This window comes from Heterodontus francisci, chromosome 11, assembly GCF_036365525.1.
Source record: "Heterodontus francisci isolate sHetFra1 chromosome 11, sHetFra1.hap1, whole genome shotgun sequence".
NCBI lineage: Eukaryota > Metazoa > Chordata > Chondrichthyes > Heterodontiformes > Heterodontidae > Heterodontus > Heterodontus francisci.
The window spans coordinates 87,686,260-87,711,983 of NC_090381.1; the positions used below are offsets into that span (position 1 = coordinate 87,686,260).

Below are 25,724 nucleotides of genomic sequence, written 5' to 3' on the forward strand. Positions count from 1 at the left end.
CCAATTTTAAAGGTACATAATTTCCTTGCTATAAAAAATTGTATGCCAAAAACAGCAAGGAAATTAATTGTTAGCACTAAGTTGTTACATCATTTGCTGTGAAATATGTTCGGCAAACACAATCTATTTGTTTTGAATGAGACATATGAAAACACCATGGTGGCCAAGGAGTCTTGTTTCAAATGACTTTAATGATGAGAAAAGGTTACATTATCACATCAGTATTTTTACAATAGAATGTTTAATAAATAGGTTACTTTTTATTTACATATATTTCTGATAACATTTGGTACAATATTCCAAGGTCTGATGAAACTCAGTTTTTGGTGGGTTGTGAAAAATGATTCAGATCTAATGACTCACAAGCATTGCGAAGTACTACAAGTGAGACTCAGGGACTGAAAATGATGGGCCACTGGACTTTAAATTGATAATTTCTATAAATTTGGACCCCAAAAATAAAGATCCTAGAACATGGACAACTAACATTTTCAAACCCTTGCAAACCAATTTTGATTTGTACCATACTTTTATGAAAGTGAACATGTGGAATCATAGCTAACTGATCATAAGGTATAGACCACATGCTGTAGACCACACATGATGAATCAATCATCCATATCTATAGACAGATAATTCAATTGCAGAAAATTATAAGAGGGTTTGACTCATATTGTGTCTCATGTTTTAGGATTTATGATTAATGAACTGCCCAATTAACCTGCTTTTTTGTAAATCAGTGAATTGTAAGAATTTCTACCTTTTCAGATAGCAAGTGCACTCTGTGATATTTTCATCTCATTTATATTTGTTTAAATATTTATGTTATTAGATATATGGGAAGTATGAGACATCTTCAGCTGTCCTATTGGATCTCAAGTTACATTAGGACTGTAAATGTGCAGAGAAGTCCTGTGAGTTAAAGTCATAGGCCACAACAGTTACAATGACTACAATGCTAAGCGATGGGCATTTTCTGACTCTATTCTCAGATGGTCGCATCACGCCAGGGAGGCATATTGAAAATTTGGGTGCATGTAGTGTGAAACTTTCTGACCATTATTTAAATGGTTGTTAGATCAATTCCACCACAGTTCTGGCAAAGGAATGGAAACAGCTCCAAGGATTTTCCTGGCCTTCGTTTCCTAATTTATGAATTATTTTCCCATTGGTCAGTACTTGGTTCATTATTTTCTTAATAAATCCTACATCAATTTGTATCTCTGTTATTTTAATATTTCAAATTTAATTTATTCTCAATGTAACATTCTGTTTCTTGTTGCTGCTGGAGGTAAAATATAAAAATGGTTTTGATAGTCATGACAATGAGTATAATTTCAGAAAAGCTGTATATCACCAGGTGTTTAAGGGTCAATCTCAGAACCATAGTCTTGGGTTCTACATAGTTCTCATAACATAATGTAAAACAGGCATTGTAATTTATACTAAAATAAAAGCAAAATACTGCGGATGCTGGAAATCTGAAATAAAAACAAGAAATGCTGGAAATACTCAGCAGATCTGGCAGCATCTGTGGAGAGAGAAGCAGAGTTATCGCACAAGGTGTAATACCTGCCCATTTACCTCCTCTCTCCTCACTATCCAAGGCCCCAAACACTCCTTTTAGGTGAAGCAGTGATTTACTTGTACTTCTTTCAATGTAGTATACTGTATTCGCTGCTCACAATGTGGTCTCCTCTATACTGGGGAGACCAAACGCAGACTGGGTGACTGCTTTGCGGAACACCTCCGCTCAGTCCAAAAGCATGACCCCGAGCTTGCGGTTGCTTGCCATTTCAACACCCCCTGCTGCTCTCATGCTCACATCTCTGTCCTGGGATTGCTGCAGTGTTCCAGTGAACATCAGCGCAAGCTCAAGGAACAGCATCTCATTTACCGATTAGGAACACTACAGCCTGCCGGACTGAACATTGAGTTCAATAATTTCAGAGCATGATGGGCCCCCCATTTTACTTTTATTTTTAGTTCTTTTTTCTTTTTTTGTGTGTTTATTTTATTTGATTTTATCTTAGTTTGTTCAGTTTTCCTACCCACTTTTTTCATGTTTGTACTTGTGGCTGTTCAGTTTTCAATCCGTTAACACCCTATCTGTACTAATGCTTTGTCTTTCAACACACTATGAATATAGTGTTTGCCTTTTCTCCATGACCTTCTGGTCGGTTATTCTCTGTGACCTTGCCCTATCTACACCTTCTCCTTTGTCATCTCTTGCCCCACCTCCACTTTACTTGCTTAAAACCTTTCACATTTCTAATATCTGCTAGTTCTGAAGAACTAGCTTCTCTCTCCACAGATGCTGCCAGACCTGCAGAGTATTTCCATCATTTCTTGTTTTTATTATTGTAATTTATAGCCTGGCAGCTGACTCCATTAAACCCCTTAGTCATATGTGTGATTAAAATGATTGACTTGACTGAGTTCCAAAATCTTGAAGTCACTGATATACTCTATAACAGTTGTTATGACAGTTCTGAGACTGCAAATGTTGAATTTTGACATTCAACATCAAAACTTGTACCTATGATATTATATTTGTGTAAAATACAGTCAGTAACACAATCTTACAGCTTGGAAACTATATAAGTTTATAATGTTATTATCTGAATCATTTGATCGCATTGTGACATTGTAAAATAACTGGAATCCATTACTGTCCAATGTGTACTTCCCATCTTCGGAAAAGTGAAGAATATTTTGAAGATTTGATATTGCTAAATGAAAATGTCATGCACTTTTATTGATACTACAAATATATGTAGTGTAAGTGATAAGGGCTTTATTCCATGGAATTTGAATCCAGCACCGATTTCACAAGATCATGCCTAACATGAGCAATGTTGAGAATCCAGTCAGAGCCAAAGATGGGAAAGGCAAGTGGCAATAAACCAATCAGCCTGAGTTGTTGCCTATTCTTTCCAGCTTCCTGTGAATGAACGCCTTTCAATTGTATCAACTTGAAACGGTTACCGCAGAATCTAATGGTGTCCTTCCTGCACTTCCTAAAATCCCTCTCCTCCCTCCAAAATTCGTCAATTCTTCTCACCAAAGCAAGTTTGATTTTGCTAGGATTTTACTTCCTCATTGTTGGGAAGTGATTCAAAATTTCATTCATGGTGGTTAAGTTGTGCCTTGCGAAGTAGAAGAAATGGGAACAGAAGGTCATGTGATAATTCAACACAATGTCTGAGAGTTTACAGAACAAAGTAGTCATGTGCCACTAAACCAAACATGTAATCCCTTAGTTGCCAATGTTGATTCTCTGCACACCTGTAGCTTGCTGTTCAGGTGCAAATACAATTGTAGCATAGTATGAGTCATCAGAGGCGACTGAAGTTGTTAGATTCTGTCGATCATTTTGCCCAGGTATCTTCAGTACAGCATAGTCGATGGAGAACACTGTGGAAATGCGATCATCTGCTTTCTGAAATGAATTGAAAGAAAGTGTATGTGAATAAGATTTATCTTTGATTCGTGTGTTGTATTGATTTTCCAGAAGTAGAACCTGCAGTGATTTTAGGTTTGCATTGACCCAAATTGGCATCATATTTACTGCTTGACTCCAGAATGCAGTAATGTTATGCCCTGAGAGATTCCCTAACATAATTTGGACCTGGCATCAACTGGAGTATAACACCAGTATGAATGTATCTTAAAAAGCACTAAGGTAGTCCATTCTTTCCTAATTTATTTGTCTAGATTTTATGCTTGCATGAGATCCCATGGTAGAAATTAGCCAGTGCATAATTTGAGCCTGCCTGATGAAATGTGGTCCTGGGGTCAACATAATTGAAATATTTGGAGTGAGTTCCAGTCATCAGGAACACGACTGATTCGAAGCTTTCCCTTTGGAAGGGGACAGGAACTAGCATGCTCCTGCACAATTAAAAGGGGAAGCCAATTGTAAAAAAGCAGGAAGGGTTTGAAACAATAATGTTTGTTAGGTCTGCAGGAAGGCAGAGAGCCTCCAGGTTCACCAATGCAGCTGTGGCAATGCTGCTGAATTAAGTCAGGCAGAGGAGGGGACACATCAATGCAGGGCCCCAGGGAGAGTTGATCAATCACAGTGGGAAGGTGATGTCTAGAACAGTCATTTCCAACACCCCACATATGACAACTCAGTTCTGGCAAATAGAGAACTATCGTATCAGACCAGGAAAGACAAGAAGACCTGACCACACTTTCCAGTATTGTAAAGTACTAAGTAAATTTGCTACATATGACTTCCTCACGCACTTCGCTAAAGTGCTTGAATTGCTTGCCATCAAAAGATAATTAAAGACGAGGAAGGCCATTCAGCCTATCTTAATTTATACATCCAGGAAAGTCTTAACATTCCAAATTGTAGCATCTTATTGTTTCTTAAATTATCCTAGCATTAACACCTCTGCTGCTCTCTCTGAACGTTTGTTCCACATATTGCTAATTTTTTGAGTGAAGAAGAATATGCTGATCAGTCCTAAGATCAGAATCGTTTGGGCTGGGAGCATAACATCATTGGGCTGAGCTGATAATAGGAGGCGCACCGAAGTCAGCAGTAGGTACACAGGCAGGAAAAGGCACTGTATGTTATTATTAAAGTTGTCTGTCCAGGGATTTGATGACTGCATTTATTTTTAAGGAATTGGTCTTTTTGGTTTGCTTTTATTGCCCTTCTTCAAACAGCTCCATAAACCTCAGTGACTAGTGGAAATGACCACTATTTCTATTATAGATACTCTGGGTGAGATATGTGTTAAATGTGTCACAGCTGACCGCAAGAATCTGTGTGGAGACCTAAATCAATGTTGTACAACAGTTCAGCTGGCAATACTCTATCCTGTCAGCATTTTTCACAGAGTCTTCATACAATTATTTAGAAGAAAATAGATCTTTGATTCTCTTGATTACCTGTAATACTGGGAAGAAGTTGTTTAAAATGGGATTAATGGAGCCTTCTTCAGTTTTTAAAAAAAATTTCCAATTTAATCTGTTGATTCAGGACTATTTAGGTATGGTGCCATTGCTTTTCTGAGATATTAGAAAGAAATGTGGGAAACGCGGCAGCAAATTGCACACAGGAAGGACCCAAAACTATCAATGTGATAATGACCAGATAATCTATTTGTGATGTTAATTGAAGGTCATATAATGGTCAGGTGACTGAGAACATTTCCCTTGCTTTTCTTCGAAATAGTGCCATGGGATCTTTCAAGTCCACCTGAGCGGGTTGACAGGACCTCGAATTAACGTCTCATTCAAAAGACAGCGCCTCCTACAATGCAGCACTCTCTTAGTACAGGAGTTTCAGACTAAATTTACGCTCGTCTCTGGAGTGGGCCTTGACACCGCATCCTTTGGACTCAGAGGTGAGAGCGCTACCACTGAACCAGGGCTTACAATTCAGGAAGGGTTTATATCTATACACAGGTCTTAAATTTGGGTATCTGTACTATCCTGAACCACTCATGCACATATCATCTCACACAATGTCTAATTTGCAGATAGGAAGGAATATATGAGGTTACATGTGCTATATTTCTGAATATTTAAATCATAACATTGCAGGTGCCACCCAATAGGGTAGATTCTAGCTTGAGCAAGCAGTGTAAACAGGGGAGATAGTGGCCAAAAAGTGGTTTACTGCACTGTTTATGCCAGTACTCAGGCAGCTGGCATCCTTAAAGGGACTTTCCAATAATGGCCTGTTTCAGGCCTTAGTCCCTTTTAATTTGCAAATCGATTTCTATGATCTACATTGAACTCTGATTGCAATTTTGATGGACAACTGAGTGGAGTATATGCTGTGTGTGCTCTGCCCTGTATTAATCAGGCTGTACAGAAGGCGAGGCATCAAAAAGGCAAGTTTAAAATGATCTTTGTAGAGCCTGGAGAAACTCCTCCTCCCAGGTCGATGTAGAAGATTGTACAACACTATCCCAACAAGTGCAAGGGTGTTCTCCAAGTGCTCGGGCAGCCAGGTTTCCTTTATTAGAACAGTGACTACACTTCAAAAGTAATTCATTGGCTGTGAACTTTCTTTCTACTTCTTTCAGATATGAGCTTGTTACAGATTGTGCAGTTGCAGGTCTATCTTGACCATCTTGAATAGCAATTAGTAATATTGAGCCTCTTCTACCCTTTGGCACCAAGGCCCACATTATTACATATTTCCGTTTCTTATAATCTACACATTTTTAAATATACTTTAATCCACTTCACAGTCAACATAAGACAGAATGGCACATTCACCTCTGCTCCTCACATTTATGCTTTGTGGCTGGTGGGGATCATGTGACTTGCTGGTACAGAAGAATACCACCTCAATACCTATACAGTGACATTTGAGTAAATGTTCATTGCACAATTATCATCACTTTGAATAAATTGACAAAGGCAGCAGTAGGATGAGAGCTAATAGAAATGAAATCAGTGAATGATTTAAGTCCTGATATTCTGCAATGATAACCTAGAATGCAATTACCTGACAACTGACATCTGCTGCAGGAGGACTGGCATCAGGACCTATAAGAAGAAAGAGACATGTAAAATACAGATTCACAAGCTAGGTATGATACATCCGCAAGTGCATTGGATGTGAAAACCACCATCTGCTCCAACTCAAATCTTTGTCGAGTGTGATTATTTCTAGAAATCACCTCTTACAAATGTGAAAAATGAAGCCCCCTAGCACATATAAAACTGTGACTTCCTTTCTATCCAATCTTTGTAAGTTCCGTCATGGTCACTTGTACCACAAATACCTTATTACTTCATTCACTGCAGGTTGGTTTGATTATCACATTGCTGATCTACAGAAGCTGGACCCAATCATTTTTGAACATGCTATTTACATTATCTGTTGCAGCTTTTAGAAAAATTGAACAAAGAGATGGCAGGGCAGTGCTGAGGTCAGCTTTCTTGGTCAAATGGAATGAACACTGTGGAGAATTATAACTTCTTTAAATCAGAGTATTAACAGAATGAAGTAGAACCAAAGCACAAGTAAATACTTAGCATTACGAATAGCTAAATTACTCTGTTGTTTCCTGCGTAGACCTAACGCAAATTCAAATCTCATTTCAGAAATGATGAATAACTTGCTGAGTTTTATTTCCTCTGAATTTTCTAGGTTGTTTTCAGAATATTGTAATTCAAGCAGATCATTAGGAGAACATATGTATGTGTGCCAGGTGGTTGATGGCAAAATTATTCCAAGATGAAGGGCTAGGTACATACACAGGTTTTTGTATGTTTTGTTAGTTTACACTGTATATGAATGCCTGATGAAGATCAGCAGTGGTGGTCATTTCAATCTCTGCAAACAGATGGAAGGCATTAAACTCTGTGTCTACCATTCCTCTCATATATTCTTATCATGGCCCAAATTTCTCAATCAACTGAAATCTGATGAATTTCCACAGTGGCAAATCAGGACAGGAGGCTATTACAGAAGTCGGTTTAGTAAAGGCACGATTTTTCTTCTCATATTTTTAAAAAGTGCCAATGTACATGCAGCCACAGAGTCTTCAGCCAGTAGATCTTACTGTGCTCATGCTTTTGCAGAAGCTCCAGAAAAATCCAGCAAGGCAGAGTGGAATATCCCATTCTACCCTGAAATGATCTTTGGCTTTTAGGATTTAGGCTTTAGTCCACGTATGTGTGCTTATGCTGAGATAATTGTGGGGGAGCGGGAATGGTAGAGGATTCATCCCTACATGTTTACCCACATGATATTTCGGCTTTCCCTGGAAGAAAAGTATTGTGTTTCAACTTCACTGACCAGTTATTCGGTTTCCTTTATGGTTTTTACGAGCTCACAGTCTTGCTTGTACTGTGTCTTTATTGAACTGAGCTTGTGACGGCTGCCTGCAGTGAGTGCCTCATGCTAGAGGTCAAAAGCCAGGAGGCACATTTGTACAGTATTGCATTTCTATCCAAAACAATGGTGAAGCGGCTTCTGATAGCATCTAAAGTGTGCCTTAGAAGATCATTGCTGCTCCTGATTTTACATGGATATCATATGTTTGAAACATCAATCTCAGAGCTAGGGAAGTCATTAATTAAAGATACAGAATAAAAAAGTACACAAAACATATGAGATCAAGCATAATACAGCTCAGCCTCTGAAATACTCCAGTTGTAATTAATTGTAATAATTGGCTATTATTCTATGCTTCTTGTTCGTGTGGAGCATATTGCCGCATTTATTTTTATTAACTCATTTATACCAGGAACTGGACTAGTGATCCAGAAGCCTGGACTAATAATCCAAAAGAATTGAGTTCAAGTCCCACTCTGGCAGTTTGAGAATTTGAATTCTGGTAATAAAAAGCTGGTATCAATAAAACAGTGACCATAAATCTATTGGATTATCATAAAAAACCTATCTGATTCATTTCGGTTAAGAAACCTGCCGTCCTTACCTGGTCTGGCCTATATGTGCTCCAGTCCCAAACCAATTTTGCTGACTGTCTTCTGAAGTGGCCTAGCAAGGCACTCAGTTATATTGCCACCTACTCAGGGCAACTGGGAATGGGCAATAAATGCTGGCTTTGCCAGCAACACCCACATTCCAAGAATGAGTCATGAAAAGAAAGGGAACTGTGTCTGAGCTTCAAAATAGGCTGTTCATTTTCTCAAATTGAAACCATTATTTGTCATACAGTTGTTTGTGTGGGTGTAAATAGTTTGATCCTGAGGAGATTCTAACTTCAGATTCTCCCAAGTTTTATTCTAGAGCCAAAGTTGCTAATTTTAGTCATCTTAATAATATTATTGTTCATTTAAAAAAATCCTTTTGTTTTCTCTTTCCTTTTCTATCATTTCCAAGTGCCATTCTCCTGGATGGAAAAATGACTTTGACCAAGGCCTCTCCCAATTTCACTCCATAATCATCTGCTGAAAGAGCAGCCCAAGTTGACTTGCCTCCTAATTTCCATCCGCCCAACAGGGAAGAATCTGCCTTCAATGTTTTGCATTCTTTTTCTCCCATAAGGGCATGACTGAGACTCAGAAAATTTCCAAATGGGAAGCTATTGACACAAGCCTACAACAATAGATCACATCTAGAGTATTGTGTACAGTTTTGTTCTCCTTACTGAAGAAAGGATATAATTGCATTGGAAGCAGTTCAGAGAAGGTTCGCTCGACTGATTCCTGGAATGAGAGGGTTATCTTAAGAGGAAAGGTTGGGTCTGTATTCATTGGAGTTTAGAAGGATGAGAGGTGATTGTATTGAAACATATAAGATCCTGAGGGGACTTGACAGGGTGGATGTTGAAAGGATGTTTCCCTTTGTGGGAGAGACTAAAACTAGGGGGCACAGTTTAAAAATAAGGGGTCTCCCATTTAAGAAATGGATGAGAGAAATTTTTTCTCTCAGAGAGTCGTGAGTCTGTAGAACACTCTTCCCCAGAGAATGGTGGAGGCAGGTCTTTGAATGTTTTTAAGGCAGAGGTAGACAGATTCTTGACAAACAAGGGAGTCAAAGGATATTGGCAGTAGGCAGGAAAGTGGACTTTATTCCTCAAACAGATCAGCCATGAATTTATAGAATGGGGGAGCAGGCTCGAGGGGCTAAATAGCTTACCCCTGCTCCGAGTTCATATGTAAATTGGTCATTCTATAACACAGTGGCACACCAATTTTGTATGACATCCAGATCAATCTAAAACTTGTATGGTAGACCACCTGCAGTGGAAAAATATGTTGGGCTGGATTATTATAGTTACCCTTTGCATCTATTGGGGTTTCTGCCAAATGTGTTTAATTTATGTTTCTTTGTCTGAATAACGAGCAACATTCACAGGAAATTTTTACACTTGAACCCAGGAAAATCCATTGCTTGGTATGAATTATCATTAAAGATGATGAAGATTTAAACTGGCCAGGAGATCATTTAGGTATTGTCGTATTTAAAGGGCACAGGCATTACATTTGTGATTTTATCTTGGCTGCGTGAACGCCGTAAAGAAGCTATTCTTAAAAACTATAGTTACAATGTCATTGTTTTGAAAAAAAATTTGTAATAGAACAATGATAAAAGACCTGTGCTAACAGATGCCATATATGATGCCATTATGCAATTGCATCGTGACAGTGGCCGTAATTTTACGCTCCCCAGGAGCAGACTGGAGCTGGTGGGGGGTGGGTGGGGGGGGGGGGGGGTGGGGTGGTGTTGGGTGGGTGGGTGAGAGTGGCGTGGGGCATAAAATCAAATGGGAAGCAGGGAGTGCCTTTCACGTTGCTTACCTTCCCCTGGTGCCACTTTACCAGCTGCAGTGGAGGTTGAAAGCGGCCTCCTTGCGGGCTGGGGGCTCCTCCTGATCAGGTACCCTGTGCCCCACAGAGGGCCCCCCTCACTTAACAAACCTCCTAAGATGAAGCACCCCTCCCCCCGCCCTCCTAATCTACCCCCACCCCCCTCGCCAGGGCCCAGCTGATTTTCCCCGGCGCGGCCCTAAACCTCACTCACCTTTCGGTGCGGGCATCCATGGCCCTCTTCTCGCTGTGTGCAGTCCCAGCAGTGGCCACTGCTCCCAGTGGCGCTGTTGGGACTGAGGAGCTGCCAGTCCTCTGAGGCAGGAATTTCTGCCCCGGGCCAAATAAGGGCCTGGACCATGCAAACTCGCTGCGTGGCTTCCAGGCCCAGTGGAGGTGGACTTGCCCCGACTTTTCAGCTGGTGGCCGGGGTCACTCACGCCATGTAAAATTCCAAACCAGTGACTTTGTTTCCTTTATCTTCGTACAAACACAGCCATGTGCCCTTTTTGTCAGGACTACAGGGACACTGGAAAGCGATAAATAACCACGGTGGCATCTTCTGTGAGAATAGTCTAATAAAGTAATCTGTGTTTGGCATACTGTCAAATTCTACTTCACCTTCAGTGCTACATAGTCTCTGAAAATAATAGATGATAGATAAATGCAGACAATATAAGATGGATAAGGCCTGTATGTTTGGAAAGTTAAAGTTTAGAACCATGTGGTTGTATAATGTCTGACCGCTTTGCATTGTTTGGATTATCTACTTGAACTATTGAACTGGGTAAACAGAAAATACACCTTGTGCAACATACCTTGTTTTTTTGGTCGATATCTGAATAAAATGTAAATTAGCAGACAGATGATGATGAAGGCAGCTATTACTGCTGCAATGATTATTTCAATTCTAGCTCCGTTATTCTGGATTTTTTCTGTCACGTTGCCTGTGTCATTTTTATTTTCTGGGCCACTATGCCACTCTTCTAAAAATGAAGAATATTTCATTGAGTACATAATAGGAGATCTCAATTCTTATGTCCTATTACAGTAAATTTTACATAACTAAACTGTGCCAACATTTCAAAATGCATTTTTTGCCTGTAATTGAAATCAAACTTGATGAAACTGCAATATTTTTAATACCTAGACTGAATGTTAAATAAACGTTAAGACTGTACAGCCTTCAGCAGTGGCCCACATCCGATTGATAATTGTAATGTTATGCCAGGAAGGAAAGAATTGGTGGTGGAAATACTCCAAGCCATTTGTGTGCAACATCTAGTGGTCAAATTTGGAGCAACAAATAGGGAAGGCTGGAAACAGATCAGATGTTCACCTTTTTAGCTGAGAAGTGGTGCAAGTCATTGAAGATATCTGGTAAGGGGAGGGAATAAAATAACCTAAAGAAGGGGTGATATAAATATAAAAGAAATTGCAGATTTCAAATTGCCTCTGATAGATTTTCTTCACAGCACTGTAACAAATCAACGTTTAAAGAACATCTTGATGTCAAACTGGCCTCTGTATCCTTCATTTCTTCTGCAATTACATGAGGATGTGGTTAATATATCTAAGTTTAATTCCCTCCAAGGGCTATCTTTAATGCATCTGTTAGCATATTCATATAAATTCCTATCTGTAGTATTTAACCAGTTCATTTTGAATGGTTACTGTTGGCAATAAAATAGCCCTAACAGGAATTTATGCACGTGATTTAACAGGTGCACTGAAAATAGCTTTCAAAGGGAATGAAATGCATCAGCATCTGTCTACTTTTACCGGTCATTTAATGGTGTGTGAATTAGTATTGGTGAGGCAATGGCCCTGCTGATGACATTAAAAGTAAAATGGATTACTGTAAAAGCCATGAAGCTTGATAGCTGTCAAAACAGTCTGCTACTTCAGGAAATGTAGCAAGATTTTGTACATTATGATCTACTGCAGGTATAATAACAGCATCAAAATAAACAATTTAATTGAGGGAGAAACTCAACAGTGATGGTTTCTAGTTATTAAAGAGCTGTAACAATACAACAAATTGTTGAAGATAATTGTTATTTTAAAAGGCCTACAATGGTCTTATACTCAAGTTATAGTGTTCAGTAAATAGTATTTATTTCTTTTAAAACTTATTTATAGGTGAACTTCATACAAATCAGTTAAATTAATGGTTCAATCTTTTTGCGGATGATTCTTTAAAGGATTTCACGATTAATTGCAAAGTCTGTATATCTGCTTCTGTCAAACAGCACTCAGATATACATAATTTGGAACAGATTTTGGGCCATCAAAATAACAGTGAGGCTACTGGTGCTCACTGTTAGTTATACTGAAATGGTACAGCAAATTCAGGCAAGGAGCAGATGTGCGTTAAAAGCAGTATATCTGTAGACCAGTTTCACCCTCTCTGACCTTATTCTGAAACAATTGAGTACTATAACAGTCTTCCTCTAAAGTAATGACTGCAGGTTTTGAAGGAAATGCACGGCACTTTCATTTAGGTGAAGGTTAAAACCAACAGACATGCACTCTTTGCACTCTTGTTACTGTGATCCTTCTATGTTGTACTGCTTCCTGTTCCAGTTTAGAGATAATCATCAAAGAAGAAAATATTAACAGTCAAAAAGTGAGATCTGAAGTCTTAGAAAGACTGAATTTCCCTATTGTGAAGCTAATAATGGAAACTACATCCCTTCTAAAAACATTCTCGTGTCTAATATCTAAAAAAAAAATGAGGGTTCCATGATCAACTTACTAAGCCCTTGTTGTCTAAGGGATTTTCTTTTTAGTCATCACGTTTTACACTGACAAGTACTAAGTACGCAGATAATCTATATAGTCTTTTTAGTTGAACATTGTATCTGTTAAACAACTCATGAAATACACTGGGAAACACCTTTACAAGCTTTTCTATATCATAGTGTGTGGTTTGAAAAACCACGGAAACTGCTCTTTCCTCAAAAGGTTTAAGGCTACATTAGTTCATTGACCATTTTTGGACATAAACCCACACTTGTCAACCATGTGAATGGAATAATTATTCGGTATGCCTGATTCTGGAGGTTGCTTGCTCGTCTATGAAAGACATGGTACACTGACTTACTTGTGACTCATAGCCCAAGTTTTCATATTCATAAAATCACCTAATTACTAATAATCACTTGTGTAATATCTTCTGTGACTTACTTGGGTTATTTTTAAATACTAGGTTACAGACCTAGTAAGCCAGATTGTTTCTCCACCTGCACCCCTTTGTCAACACCACCATTTGCTTGACTTGCATTAGTGCAGAAAATCATTATTTTCCAGTTGATCAAGCATTTTGTAACTATTACTCAAATGATCCTTAAATGAGAAGATGCACACTAATTGAATTTGGGGAGGCATTCTTTCTACTGTGTATGTGGGTATTGGCTCCACATATTGCCATAAAGGCAAAACGACAATCATAGAAACATAGAAATAACGAAACATGGAAGATTTATGGCATAAAAGGAGATAATTTGGCCTGTTATGTTTGTGCTGATGGGAAAAGAATGATCCAACCTAATCCCATTTTCCATCTCTTAGCCTGAAGCTCGAAGGTTCCAGCACTTCAACTACATATCCGAGTATTTTTAAGTGTGATGAGGATTTCTGCCTCTACCACCCTTTCAGGCAGTGAATTCCAGACCCCCACTGCCCTCTGGGTGAAAAAAGTTCTCCACAACTTCCCTGTATTCCTCTGACAATTATTTTAAATGGTCCCTGGTTGTTGACCTTTCTAAGGGGAAATAGATCTTTCCTATCCACTCTATCTAGGCCCCTTTAATTTTATACACCTTAAATAAATCTTCCCTCAGCCTCCTCTGTTCCAAAGAAAACAACCCCATCATTCCTCATAGCTAAAATTCTCCATTCTTAGCAACAGCCTTGTAAATCTTCTCTGTACTCTTTTGAGTATTATCACATCCTTCCTGTAATGTGAACTGTACCAGAACTGTACGCAGTTCTCTTGCTGTGGCTTAACTAGTGTTTTATACAGTTCTGGCATAAGCTGCTTGCTGTTATATTCTATGCCTTGGCTAATAAAGGAATGTATCCTGTATTTCTTCTTAACCACCTTATCTACCTGTTCTCCTATCTTCAGGGATCTGTGGGCATGCACTCCAAAGTCCCTCTGTTCCTCTTCTCAATATCCTAAGATTTATTGTGTATTCACTTGCCTTGTTTGCCCTCCCAAATGCATTACCTCACATTTGTCTGGATTGAATTCCAACAGTCAGTGTCATTGAGCATTCAGAAACTTTATAAATAAATTGTTGGTTGTTTGGTAAAATTTCCTCTGTTGGTGTTTGATAAAAGTGTAAATCTGTGCTGTTATGATTTCAGTAGAATAACAGACGCAGAAAACTTTCTCATGGTCTTTTTAAAACTTCCCATGAGCCAATAGTTAGGAGTTCCTGGAGATCTCCCTGCTGCTTGTCTTCACTCCCATCCTGTGGGATCAGTTTAGCCTCTGATCAGCAGTTCTTGCTGATATGGTGAAGACTCCCTACGTCAGCTATTTCCTACACATCATGGCCCCAAAAACTCTGAGGGAGGTGATCCTATAGTTAAACAAGGATTGCACCTGTCGGTGACTTCTGCCATTGACCCTGCTCAGAGTATGCAGGGTCAGTTGAAGACCACCTTATTTGCATGGGGTCAATTGACATCTGCCTATTCAAGGAGGCTACAACATATAGAATTTCTGGATAGGAGAATTGGTCTCCCCACCCCCCCCACCCCACCACCATCCCCCCGCTATCCACCCCTCCCCCCCTTTACTAAAAATGCAGATCTATGCTCTCAATTGCTGCCATACCCCAAGGTTTACTTCCCCTTTGGGGGTACAGACCTGATCTAGGCTGGACCTGAATGTGGACACAACTACTATTTGAGTTGTCGTGGGAAGATGCCAGAAGGAATTCAGTGCCTGAGTGTTTTTACTAAATTAATTAAAAATTCAAATTAAGGTGTTGCAAATTTTATGTTCTCCAACAGAAAGTAATATTCCAGCTCAGCAAGCTCCTTCAGTTGCCACCATTTCTGACCTAACTGACACATCTTTGTGCCTGTAGTCGAGTTGCATCTACCTAACACCAACACCGGAAAGCAAACAAAAAGCCCTCTTTATGCAAATAGAAATTACAGAAGTGTTCCTAACATTAGTTTCCAGATAATAAACGATTTGCAATTGTTCCTATTTCACAGCAGTTAAAACATGTAAAATGGCAAACCCCAGTAAATCAAGCCTGCAACATGGATAAAAAATGTAGGATTGAAGCTGGAGGTGGGGGCGATTTTGGGGTAATTTCTATTATATATCTATAAAAGTGACTCATTCATTCTCATAAATGAGTAAAATTTGGAACATGAAATTTTTATTTTTCTAGTGGAAATATTAAAAAGTTATTATAAAACCTATCAAGCTGATGCGTACAAGTATTTCAATTAGGTTAAAGTAACTCTTCCATGTCAATGGAAGTTAGGGTTGCTATTCCATTACCCCAATATATACATTTCACTCAAGAATTCTAAAAAATATTCCAGCAAACATAAACGGGGTAGTGTGGTGGGCGTGGCGGAAGGGAAGGGGTGGAAACTCACGTCGGATTCTAATAATGCTAATAACAAAGGGGCACCTGACTATTAAACTGCGAAGAGATTTTGATCTGAATCTACAGCAGGCTACAGCATATCAACTGTAATGTAAAAAGCTTTTGAAAAAGGTCAGTCTCAAAGATTAACCTATCGCTGAGATGTACACTAAAATGATGAAAATGGAAATTAAAATGGTGCAATATAGCGCACCATGAAACAAAAGGAAAGAAATGAAAAGCAAAGTTCGACATCAAGGTAGAGAGGAAAAAAACACACACATCAAAAATGCTTGGACTTAACTTGGCCTTCCTTAACCATGAGTCTTGGCATACTGTGTTGCGGTTCTGGTTTATCTATAGCTTTGTGAATACAACTATAAGTGCAAATTGTGCTGTTTGTCCAGCTCTACAATATAGGATAAAAGCAAAATACTGCGGATGCTGGAAATCTGAAACAAAAACAAGAAATGCACGAATCACTCAGCAGGTCTGGCAGCATCTGTGGAAAGAGAAGCAGAGTTAACGTTTCGGGTCAGCGACCCTTCTTCGGAACTGACAAATATTAGAAAAGTCTTTTCTAATATTTGGCAGTTCCGAAGAAGGGTCGCTGACCCGAAACGTTAACTCTGCTTCTCTTTCCACAGATGCTGCCAGACCTGCTGAGTGATTCCAGCATTTCTTGTTTTTGCTACAATATAGGATGGTTGTTACACCAACAATTTTCATTGTATTCCAGGGATCAGGAAAGAGTACACATGAACACAATCAGTTAAGAGCGCTTGGAAGTACCTGAGCAATAACAATGAGGAGGAAAGACTCCAGAAAGACCTTGTTTTTAAACAGTTCACTCTCATTGGCGATGGTGAGAGTTGCTGTTAATGGGAACACTAACAATTTTGATCATCATACGATGCTGAATAGAATCACGGCTTTATGCTTGGGCATAATATAAATTCTAACAATTTTAGATATTTTCTTCACAAATCATTATGTAAAGTCCTTACTATGCACTTTTTAACTTCTGAAAAATCAGTTTCAGCTGGATTCTGTACACTTTGATTTACAACAGGCTCACGTAAACATTTTTTTTACTGCACAATGAAAAATTAAGTACATTCTGGACACATAAATACCAGTTAATACATGGAGGACACCTGAAATGTAACTAACGTCTTTATCATATTAACTACTGCAATATCCACTAATGATGGGTCATTTTAAGTACTCTAAATCCATACGATAAAAATGTATCATTTTAGACAATTGTGATATAAATAGCAAACCAAAGGTGTGCAATTACTACAATGTTGCAAGGTACAAAATATAGTAAAATATTTGTGATTTTCCTATCGCATTTGTCATCTGAGCTGCAAATTGTAGCATGGACATGTTAATTTCTGCACTGAAGATTTTAACCTTTAAAATAAATCATACTGGTGATTTGTAAATCTTCCATATGTCATAATACCGAATATATGTAAAAATGCTTGCATGTTAAAATTTAATTCATTGATGAGAATTTATTCTGACATTTACTTATATGCTTAAAAAGGTTGGAAACGTACCAGTAACAGTGATATTGGTTGCAATGGCTTTCTTTATACTGCCAGTGCCAAACAATGAGACCAGTTGACACCCATATGCCCCTGAGTCATTTTTCATCAGATGCATAATTGACATTGATGCTGTGTGGTTGTCAAGGTCCCATAGTAAAACGATATGGTCAACAGCTGTGGTGTTACTTGTCTTCAGATTGATTTCTCCGATCTTTAATTGGCCTTGCCCTGGGTATTTGTACCAGACTAGTCTCATGTCTTCAGTGGCAATTGCATTGGTAAGTTTACAGTAGATTCGAGCTGATTCCCCAGATTTCTTCTCAATGGTCAAAGGAAACTGTGACAAAGTTAGGGATTCACCTGAAAATAAAAACAACAGTCATTCACATGTCGGGATGGGACAGCTCACAGATGTTTTCATGATTCATAAATATGGTCAGTTAGTATGGTTCAATGCATAGTACAGTCTGATAAAATTAATTCCTTGCTGCTCTGTCTTGGGGGGAGTGAGACCAAACCACCAGTCAAGATGACCTAAATAGAGCTTGGATGATTAAAGAAGACAATTCTCCAAAATCAAACTCATAAAAACTGGATAATCTGTGACATCTGATGGGGATCCATATTCAAAGCTTCCATTTTGCTCTTTTTTCCATTGATATCTACAATATTGCCCAATTTCTGTACATCAAATCAGTCCTTTGAATAGAATATATGTCCCTTATAGGACATATACTCCTGTACCCTTGCTTTCCAACTACGTGGTTTGATTCTGATCACAATTCAAGTGTCCCAACTTTCTATTTGTTTTCAAAATAGATCTGTATTGCAAAATTGGTACTGAATGTGCCATACACCTCTAAATATATGTATTGCAAAAATATTCAGACCAGCTTGCTGAGATATTTGAAACTGATTTGAATAAATTTTCTTTGAAAACATTTTGTAACAGTGAGCAACATATAGTCCAGTACCTTTCTGTTGAATAAGGATCAAACTTTGGCAATTTATTCATGAATTATGCAAGTGATGTTGTTGAACAATTGTACTCTTTTGGCATTGGTCGTGTGAAAATACTGTTAAGCTACTAATATTATCACATGGCAAACAAAGTGGAGAGATTGATGTTTGCTGTTACTGGAGCGCCAACATTAGTTTCGCTGCGGTGAGGTATATGTGCAGCCTACTTGTTGATTGCTACTACAAGTAATAAACAGATAAAAATAAAGAGCAATCGATTGTTTACCTCTATTTTCAAAAGGTTGCTAATATAATTGATATAATTTCATTGCTACAATGGAAACATTCAGTATTACGAAATTCACACACCTACGACTAAGTTAATTGTAGTGTATTTAGAATTTTCCAGGAAATCAATCAGTATACATATATATATATAAATATATATATATAAATATATATATATATATACTGTAGCGTAATATTAAAGGTACTAAGAGCAAGGCTCGGAATGCTATATGGTCACTGGGGTTTTATTGGACTATCAGCCACTGTGCCTAGTTTTTCTTTGTACAGTAATCAATGCATACTGGACTGTTACTGCAACCCATAATAAAGTCACATCTTTATCGCTGTAGCCTACAAGATTACTATTCACCTGGATCTATGATTTGCTTAATGGTTACCACTTTAGATAATTTTTGATCTGCCATTCTCATTTTGGAACGAGTGTTGAATATTGAAAAAGGAGCATGAGAAAGATGGAAGCAGAGACAGGGAAAGAAGATCACAGTGAAAACACATGTTTTACCAATGCCATTAATTCAATCAATCTTCAAAGAATGTGACAGAGAAGAATACAACACACACCTGTACTCTGGATTCCTTCTTGTGGTTAATGACTGTCAATGGAAGTGCAAGATTAAATTGCTGCCTTCAACAGACAGTCAACAATTTGCTATTCTTTATATTAGCTAGTTTTTTTCAACATTTATTTTTATACTGCTCTGTGGTGTGCACATGCAGAGAGTGTGGTGCAAATAGTGTTTTGTAGCTTAATGGCTAACAAAGAAGACAGAAATACAGATCTTGAAGTTATATGGCATTGCATGATGCTATATAGTTACATTTAAAAGTTTGCTTTTGTACACTACCCAATGAATAAGATAATCTAATGTTTGCTGTGGTAAATTTCAAAGATTGTAAGTGCCGGGAATGGAGCACTTTTTCTACTTAGTGTCAAGGTTGACTCCTTGCAGATCAGATACCGCATTGTTAGATGTGGAGAGTAGTTCCTCTAGCACAGTCCCAATGATGAACTTTAATCTCAACCTCAGTAAAGTATCCTGTGCTGATTCAGTATGCGTTTTCATTTCATTAGCCCTCCCAATGACTTTTGAAGCTGTCAATTTATGTCACATTGTTGGATATTTTTATTTGTTTTGTGACTGCCTAACTTGCCATTTAATACTGTCAATTGTAGTTTGCTACATTCCAACTGATCCAGGCTCACACACATCTTCACAAGTCCTCACTCGGGCCCATGTACTGTCTCTATAACTGTGCCGCACTTTGGTCGAAAGGTCGATTATTCATTTGAAGGTATAATTAGTGAATGCAGCAATAAAGGTCCAGCAAGCTGTATAGATTTTAGTGAGGGGCAGGTTTGATCAGGTTTTGCAATGTTAGCATCAAAATGCATTTGCTAAATCAATTTGGAAACTACTGAGCATTTTTCTCACTCATGTCTAAACATTGGGAGATGAGGGTCACTTCTATTTACTTACAAAATACTCCAGCATAGGAAGAATGTAATTAGAATCAGACAGGACTAACATTCTAGTTCACAGTTTTACATATTTTATGTATTTTGCATTAAGTATATGGTATACTTATTCTAGACATGTGTAGACTTCAGTGTGAACCAGGCTCAGGCATAGTGACAGACTACCATAAGGGGAGGTGTTTGAGCTTTGTGAAAATAAATTGGTTCTGTTATGCTCTGGGGAGAAATGTCACTCTCCATGTCTTACACTTATGGACAGTGAACTGCGCTCATTATTGGCCCAGGTTTTTCTGTCAAAATAACAGTGAGGCTAATAGCGCTCATCATTAATTAAGCATCAATGATACAGCAACTTCAGGTAAGGGGCAGATGCGTGGTTAAATGCCAATGTCCAAAATTTGCTGTCTGAGTTCCAAAATTCTGCCATTAGCTTTGTGAAAGCGACATTTTGTTATCTGCCTCACCATTGAATGCCATGAAGTTACTGTATTTGTGTGGTAGATATGAACTAAACTTACCACTGAAAGTTAAGCCTCATCATTACAAATACAAGTACCTGTTCATTACAGCCAATAAACCACACTGGCACTGAAAATTAACTGCTAAAATTGTGGAGTCTCATTCCTGCAGGCATTTTTCAAATGCCATTTAAAATTTAAAACTTTTTTTTTACTTTTCCTTTCTATCTTACTTCTCACTCTCTTTGGAATTCTCTTCCCCAGTGAGCAGTGGAGGCTGGGTCATTGAATATATTCAAGGCTGAGTTGGACAGATTTTTGATCTATGAGGGAGTCAAGGGTTATGGGTGGCAGGAAAGTGGAGTTAAAGCTACAATCAATCATCCATGATCTTATTGAATGGCAGAGCAAGCTCGAGGGGCCGAATGGCCTACTCCTGCTCTTATTTCTTATATTCTTATGAAAAGCTCCATCTGTGAAGGGTATCACTGTCCTAGAGCGAAAGGTTTAAAAACACCTTACTGCACTTTCTTTCACAACAAGCAAATTAGAAATATTATTACCTAAGAATTACAGGATCTAGATTTGCTTCTCAGTTTCCCAGAGGCACACAGTTAAGCATATGTCTCCTGTGACTACACATTTTTATTTTGTATTTAATGTTACAAAAGGATAGCACAGGCAGCCTTCTTTGCTGAATTGGACATCATTTATGAAGATAATGAGAGGTGTATTTACGCTGGAACTTTAATGTTGCCATAAAATAGTTTAGTGAGTATAATGTGGCATTGCAAGTCTGGAGTAAGGTTCTGACTGTGCTTTCCCTGATGAGGTAGCATAAAATCATTTGGATTTGACATTGCACAGAAAGAACTTGAAATTATATGGCAGCTTATCACATCATCAGGATGTGAAAGTACTTCACAACCCATGGATTCCTACTGAAGTGGAGTTGTTATGTCGGCAAAGTATGCAGTGCCAAATTTAGTTTAAAAAGTGTTATTGGGTGCTTTTTAAACTTACCTAGAGCCAATTCAAGTGTATGATGTATGCAAATTCACTTAGCTATTAAAACATTTAAACTTAAATTGGGGAGGTGAAGTATGAATGCATCCTAAATTGTGTTATGTACCCTGATTTCAGAGTTCAAAATAAAAAACTTGGTAAATGTAAAATGCAACAAGCCACATAACATAGGAGTTGAAATTCTTCCATTAAAGAAAACACAGACATTGCCAGTTTTTTAACATAATGGGCTGGATTCTATAGGCTCGCTGCCGAAATCGGTGGCAGGCGAGAAAACTGGCGGCTCACACACGTGGGCCGCACGTCGTGGAGTCTCTGTGATCCTAAACTCGGCGGCTCATTAATGTGCCTGGGACGGCCGCCCCCCTGCCCCCAAGGACATGGAGGGGGAGAGCAAGCTGGCCCCAGCAATAGCATACGGTGCCACTGCACAGGCACCGGCACCATTTTTAAAGGGCTTAGAGCCCCAAATGGCAATATAAATTTTTAAAGGTAAAGTGCATTAAAAATTATTATAAGTAATTAAAACAATCTTTCCATACCCTCTCCCATCCTCCCAATAGCATGGCATGGGCCAAAGGGCCTGTTTCTATGCTGTACGACTCTATGACTCTATGTCATTCCTGCTCTTTCCCCCAAACCCCCCAGACTACCTAACTTGAATATATGACCATGCCCCCCGCCCTGCAAAGTTTAGAAGGTTTTACCTTTACCACTTCCCATCACCCCCTAGACCAATCAAGTAAGTTTAACCCTGTTTCCCCCCCCCCCTCCTGCACTGATAAACTTCCCTCCTCCCACCTCCCCACAGGTGTCGCGCTTCATTTCCTTGGACAGGGATTCAAAGGCGCGGCAGTGCCAGCCGCTGGGAATAAGATCGTGGCGGCACTTTATGAGGCAATGGGAACTTAATTTATTCAGGTGAGTTAATTTATTTACATACTTAAATTGAGGTCCCATTGCCGAGTGGCGGGGGGGGCGGGGGGCCACCATGATGCCTCGCCATTGCCGAGATTGAGATGGGCTCTGCCAGTGCCGAGGTCGGTGGCGGGCCTCATCCGGAGCGATCTTCATGCCCCCCCGCCACCGTTCCCGACATCAAGGGCTCTATAAAATTCAGCCCAATGAATAACTTTCCAGTGAAATCACATTCTTAGAAACAACATATTTCAAAGCTGCAATTTTGTTGGTGCTGACCTCCCATTTTTCATTAAAAGAGGAGTTTTGGGCCCAAGGTTGTTGTCCTCCCCACACCACCTTCTTCCCTTCCTGTCACTGGTTCAAACACTCACGCAAAGCTTTTTCCTTGCATGAGGACCAATTGGAGAAACCTGAAATTTAAATTTCAATAGCTTTTAGCTAAAGAAATTTCAGTAGCATTCTGTATTCTTGCAGACAAACATAAAGAGCTCCTATATGAACAAATACATCAATTTTTTTTCACATTTCAAGCCATATGTTTTGTTTATCAGTTGCTGCACAACAGCTGAAGCGAGTCAAGGGAAAATTTTTAAAGAGGGGTGTGACCCAACCAGACCACGGAAAAAAGCAGCAAGGGGAGCTGACAGCTATGTTTGTTTTGCCAACATGTCGTTTCAGAAATATCAGCAATATAAACGCTTTTCTGATCTGTCAAACACAAATACATATTTAAACTGATTTAAGACTAATTTGGTGTTAAAAGCCCAGGTTCCTGCTCACCCTCATTCACACCTGACACAGTCTGTACTGTTGAATATATCAGTATTACCTATCAACTAGTCTGTAAGCGAGTCTTTTTGTGGCTTTTGAGTGAAGTATATCTTCAGCAGTAGACCCAGATTTTCATCTTTACTATTCTATTAATGTTCATCTAAACGACCCTAATTGACAGCTTTAATACTCATTATTTCAGTGGAACCCCAGTATCCATCACTTTGGTGGATAATAGTAAGCGGCAGACAATTGAGAATCACCAAATCTTTGGGCTTACATCATAGGAATGCAGATGTGCCTAACATAAATAATGAAAGAAACTTTGTCTTGGAAATTACAGTGAGTGAGGTTATTGTGCAAACACTTACAATTATCAGATTCCTCTCTCTGCTTTTTTAAGAGAACCTGTTTATTTTGGATGAATTAAGACTACTAAAATTGCAAAAAATAAGGAATTTGATTTAAAAAAATGTCATACATTCCTGCAATGACATTGCGAACAGCAATTTCTAGGCTACTGTGGAAATGAAATGCAAATAACAGAAAGTATGGCAGTGGATTGTACTCATGAGCGAAATGTACTATATCTTTAACTAGATTTCACTGTACTGAATGTTCTGTACCAATGTGAGCTAATAAAAATGCTAGAAAGGTCTGCTTCTTTTTAATTTTAAACTCTTTCAACACTCAACAAGTCAAGTAGTCCAAAAATTAAAAAATAAAACACTTGTCCTTACCCATATTATTCTGCCACAAAGTCACACAAAACACCAGGAAAATTTGTTGAGCAAATAATATCATGGTCATCTCTTTCACTGCTCCGAGGAGAAAACTGCCATTAACGAATCAAGGTGATTGAACACTACACATGCTCTTAATACTCAGGATATCTGCAAGATAGTTTCCTCCACAAGTGAGTAACAATCAAAATTTAGTTGCGAGTATGCACCACCACCACCCCCACACAAGCCCAAGCCAATGCTCTTGCTGTACTTTGTTGAATGGGAGCTCCCCCTGCTTGGTTTGCAGATCTTGGGTTTCCTTTTAATGTGGCACAATTACCTGAGGGCGGCCTCTGATATGACGTGGTCCTCCCATTAGGAGGGGTACCCATTACGATATTTGCTTACAGCATCCTCTTTGTTAATGATTCCCGAAACAGACCACACAATTACTGCACTCCCTGCCCGCGCACTTTCCCCACCCTATCCTACATAATAAACAGCACAGTTCACATAAAACACATGCTATTTGCTATTTGGGACAGCCCGTTTAGGGGTGTCTTCTTCATTACTGATTGATAAGCAATGTATTTATATAATTTATTTTATATTTTATACTGATTGATAAGCAATGTATTTATATAAATGGTTCAATTTCACTTCCATCAAGGCATCCCGATTAACCAGCTATGACAAGATGGAAAGATCTGCAAGCAGCTTTTGCTCATCCTCAGTCTGAACTGAAATAGTTGGTTGAAGAAGAGTTGTCTCTCCAATGGGGATTTTTTAGGCAGCCTCTGCTCTAGGAACAAATAGACTGCTCAGAAAGCTTACTTCAATCACAAGCCACTTCTGCATCTTTTTGGGTACATCTAATTTTCTGATTTTTAAAATTTAGCATTAATAATTTATTGTGGTAGAAGAATCACTGAAATAGTTATATACTAGGCATCAACATCCCATTAAGAAAGGTCCTTATCCAGTCAAGGCTGGAGGTATTGCCCTTTCAGCCTCTAATTGCAATTATGATGGTTGTTTTCGCTGTTATTACTCCGTACTTGACCAGTGTCAGTATTTAAGTAGAGACCTGTAATCACACTCCCACTCACATCGCTGTGAAGTGGAGTGGGATTAGTGTGGGGTATAAACACAAATACGCACATGCATATGAACACACACATGGACACACAAACACACCTCCTTACAGGCATCCAAACTGCAGGTGAGTCTTCTACTAACATAGTAGAGATGATGGGATGAGACAAGCAACTAACCTTAGTTAGCAATTGAATGGCTGCCTCGTTATAATTTTTTTTTAAAGAATCAAGGTTGGCTTTCATTCGGCAGTAGTCTGCTGACGTGAAGCCAAATAAATTGGGACCACATCTTGGATTTGCCTTATTGGGACTAAAGTATGATATATATACAGCAGTAACTGTGGATTGGTTTAAAATTCATTGTTAAATCATTTACCTGCTGTAGAACAAATGCAGTGGCTAGTGGTTCCTGGTAGATGGTGCTGCATTTATTGATATATTATTATAAAAGATGTTAAAGCAGGGCATTTAGAAAAATTCAAGGTAATCAGGCAGAGTCATAATGGTTTTGTGAAAGGGAAATCATGTTTAACCAAG

The 25,724-nt window shown here is 38.7% G+C and overlaps 1 protein-coding gene across 2 annotated transcripts; it reads right to left on the reverse strand.

The window, feature by feature from the left end:
• Nucleotides 1-209: 209 nt before the first annotated feature.
• Nucleotides 210-24,370, reverse strand: LOC137375361 (uncharacterized). Of its 2 annotated transcripts, none has more exons than XM_068042422.1 (5): nt 24,106-24,370; nt 17,453-17,803; nt 11,079-11,246; nt 6,482-6,522; nt 210-3,442 (listed from the first exon to the last, which is right to left on the reverse strand). In XM_068042422.1, exons 1-5 carry the CDS (start codon nt 24,173-24,175, stop codon nt 3,260-3,262), a joined length of 813 nt encoding a protein of 270 aa, XP_067898523.1. In that variant the 5' UTR covers nt 24,176-24,370; the 3' UTR covers nt 210-3,259. The 2 variants fall into 2 exon arrangements, with proteins under 2 accessions (XP_067898523.1, XP_067898522.1); XM_068042421.1 differs by lacking the exon at nt 24,106-24,370 and adding an exon at nt 22,617-22,771.
• Nucleotides 24,371-25,724: the final 1,354 nt, after the last annotated feature.

Excerpts from the sequence above, each read along its gene's own strand:
- LOC137375361 (XM_068042421.1), bottom strand. The coding sequence starts at position 22,731 with ATGAGGCCCGCCACCGACCTCGGCACTGGCAGAGCCCATCTCAATCTC. Across the intron at positions 11,247-17,452 it reads AACCAATATCACTGTTACTG|AAGAGTGGCATAGTGGCCCA; the intron begins GTACGTTTCCAA and ends CTTCATTTTTAG. Across the intron at positions 6,523-11,078 it reads ATATCGACCAAAAAAACAAG|GTCCTGATGCCAGTCCTCCT; the intron begins GTATGTTGCACA and ends TTCTTCTTATAG.